The sequence below is a fragment of the Carassius carassius genome, chromosome 31, assembly GCF_963082965.1.
Source record: "Carassius carassius chromosome 31, fCarCar2.1, whole genome shotgun sequence".
NCBI lineage: Eukaryota > Metazoa > Chordata > Actinopteri > Cypriniformes > Cyprinidae > Carassius > Carassius carassius.
In genome coordinates this window covers 177,501-179,793 of record NC_081785.1, presented here as the reverse complement: position 1 = coordinate 179,793, position 2,293 = coordinate 177,501, and the positions used below count along the sequence as shown (strand labels likewise).

General features: G+C 28.0%; 1 protein-coding gene across 1 annotated transcript in view; it reads left to right on the top strand.

Annotated features, from left to right (window-relative positions):
* Window positions 1–430: 430 nt before the first annotated feature.
* The window catches only part of LOC132112167 (1-phosphatidylinositol 4,5-bisphosphate phosphodiesterase beta-2-like), a 32,309-nt gene continuing 30,446 nt past the window's right edge, over window positions 431–2,293 (top strand). Inside the window, exons 1-3 of the mRNA XM_059519745.1 lie at window positions 431–685; window positions 942–1,019; window positions 2,282–2,293. The exon at window positions 2,282–2,293 is cut by the window's right edge and continues 57 nt beyond it. Of these exons, the coding sequence (XP_059375728.1) occupies window positions 602–685; window positions 942–1,019; window positions 2,282–2,293 (174 nt within the window). The 5' untranslated portion in view covers window positions 431–601. The remainder of the gene's footprint in view (window positions 686–941; window positions 1,020–2,281) is intronic.

The following is a 2,293-nucleotide window of genomic DNA, read 5'->3' as shown; positions in this document are numbered from 1 at the left end:
AATCTAACTTACTTAATATTAATTATTCCATGTTTTAATTAAGTTAATTCTTTTTAACTGAAAAAATAAATTGAATTTAATATAAATATTTATTAATTTTATATATATTTATTTTACAATTAACTGATTTACGCTGATTCGAGACCATTTGAATGAACGCATTTTGAAAGTATGATTATTTCAATAAAATCGCAAATATTTAATGGCATTATTTTTAGAGTTCAGAAACCTTTTTTTATGCATCACAAATTTATTAGTCTGTTTATGTTAAAAGTGTGGAATACACACAGATTGGAATTTATACGCAGTTCAAATAACTAAATCTTAAAATCAGGGCTAAATATACCGATTGGCTTCTGGATTCTTATATCTTATGCTACTATGTTATTTGTTTTTTGACATGCTAGAACACAGAGTAATGGTGTGAACCTGAGCAGGGCGGGTCCGTGCCGCTCTTGATGCTCATTTGCAATGCATATTGAAGGCGGGACGTCCCGCCGGCTCATTTCAGCCCAGTTTCATCGAAGTCCTTCATTCTCACCGGGGACAATGAGTTCAGGACTGAAGCTTTAGACCACTTTACTGTGGTGACCCGTCCAAAATGAACCGAAACCGCATCACGCTTCAGGAACCTGATGTCAAAGAGTATCTGGTGAAGGGTGACAGGTTCACAAAATGGAAAGAAGTAAGTGGATGGGAAATCATGTTTAGGACTCATATAAACATTCTGCTCAATATTAGTTCACGGGTTCACTTTTGGACCTAATGCTGAAAAAAGATTACATTTTTTGATAATTGTTATGAGACATTTTCAGTGTTTAATAAAAATGGGCCTCTTTGACCTGTTAGATTTGTGTTTATAGTTCATTTCTGAGGTTTATATTCATGCTGAAAGATATTTTATAGGTGTTTTATAGGTTAATAATCTAAACTTTTCACAGGACTCGAAAAAAACCACACCGGTCACCATGAAGATGGATCCGAAAGGATTTTACCTGTTCTGGATCAATCAGAGCAAGGTAAGATATGAAAAAAAAAGAAAAGAATTTATTAATAATTAATCTTTTTTTTTTTGTTTTAAATTTTATTTGTCATCTAAACCATATACAAAAAAAAACTTATTTTTTAATTTAATGGTTTGTTGAGAATATTTATTCACTTCTTACACTGAAGCAATTTAGTTTTTCTTTTATTAGCTAATATATTTAATTTAATTTATAAGACCTTTATTTGTCAGCTGAACCAAAATCTACTAAATTATTACGTGAAATCCCACTTAACTCGTTCTGTACTATGGTACAGTAATACCACAGTATTTTGACATTTACCTTGATGCAGTCAATAATAAATCAACAAATTATTTAATTTGAAATGTATTACACTTTTATAAATTTACTTTATTTAATTTAATTTTTTTCATTTTTTAAGTATATTTTCCAGTTTAATTTATTAATAAAATTATATCTATTCGATTTTTTAAAAACATGTCTATGTAGTTTTTATTATATATATATTTTTTTAATTTTAGTTTTATTTATTTCTTTATTTTAATTTTTCAAATGTAAACGTAACTTATTTGTAACTGGCATTCACAATCACAAATTCACTACCAATATGTAATTTGGTGCAACAGCTGAAAAATCATAATTTGATAAAGTATATATTTTATATATATATATATATAATTTTAAAAATATTTTATGTTCAAGTTTTTATATTTTTATTTCATTATAGCTTAATTTCAATTAACTAAAATAATTTGCATTAGTTTTATATTTTAGTTTGAGTTAACGATAACACCGCACACAACATCATGTGATTTATAAGGTCTTGTTAACAGTTATTTTGCAATTATAATAATAAAAATAATACATTTATTTTATATAGAGCCTTTAAAAGTTGCTTTATTTTAAAGAAAGCTTACATAAAGGAAACACATCAATATAAGACAATATACTATAAATTTAACAAGATATAAATCACAAAACAATACAATAAAAAACTATTAGTGTCCATTGAGAGAGAATGTTGTGTTTGAATGAATAATGTTTGATTTAATGGTTTATTGAGAATTTCTGACCTATGACCTTCTCATCCATTACATTCATGCAGTGCACCTGAAGATGTCTTTTTTCTAAAGCAATGTGATATTAAACATTTGCTCAGTTCATGCAATCAAACCCATTTGTCCTTCACCCTTTACTGCTTGAGCTACAGAGATTGTGTATCCTGTTCTGTGCATTATCTGTGATGTCACATCCTGTGTCTCTCTGTCTCACAGGAAACTGAGTTT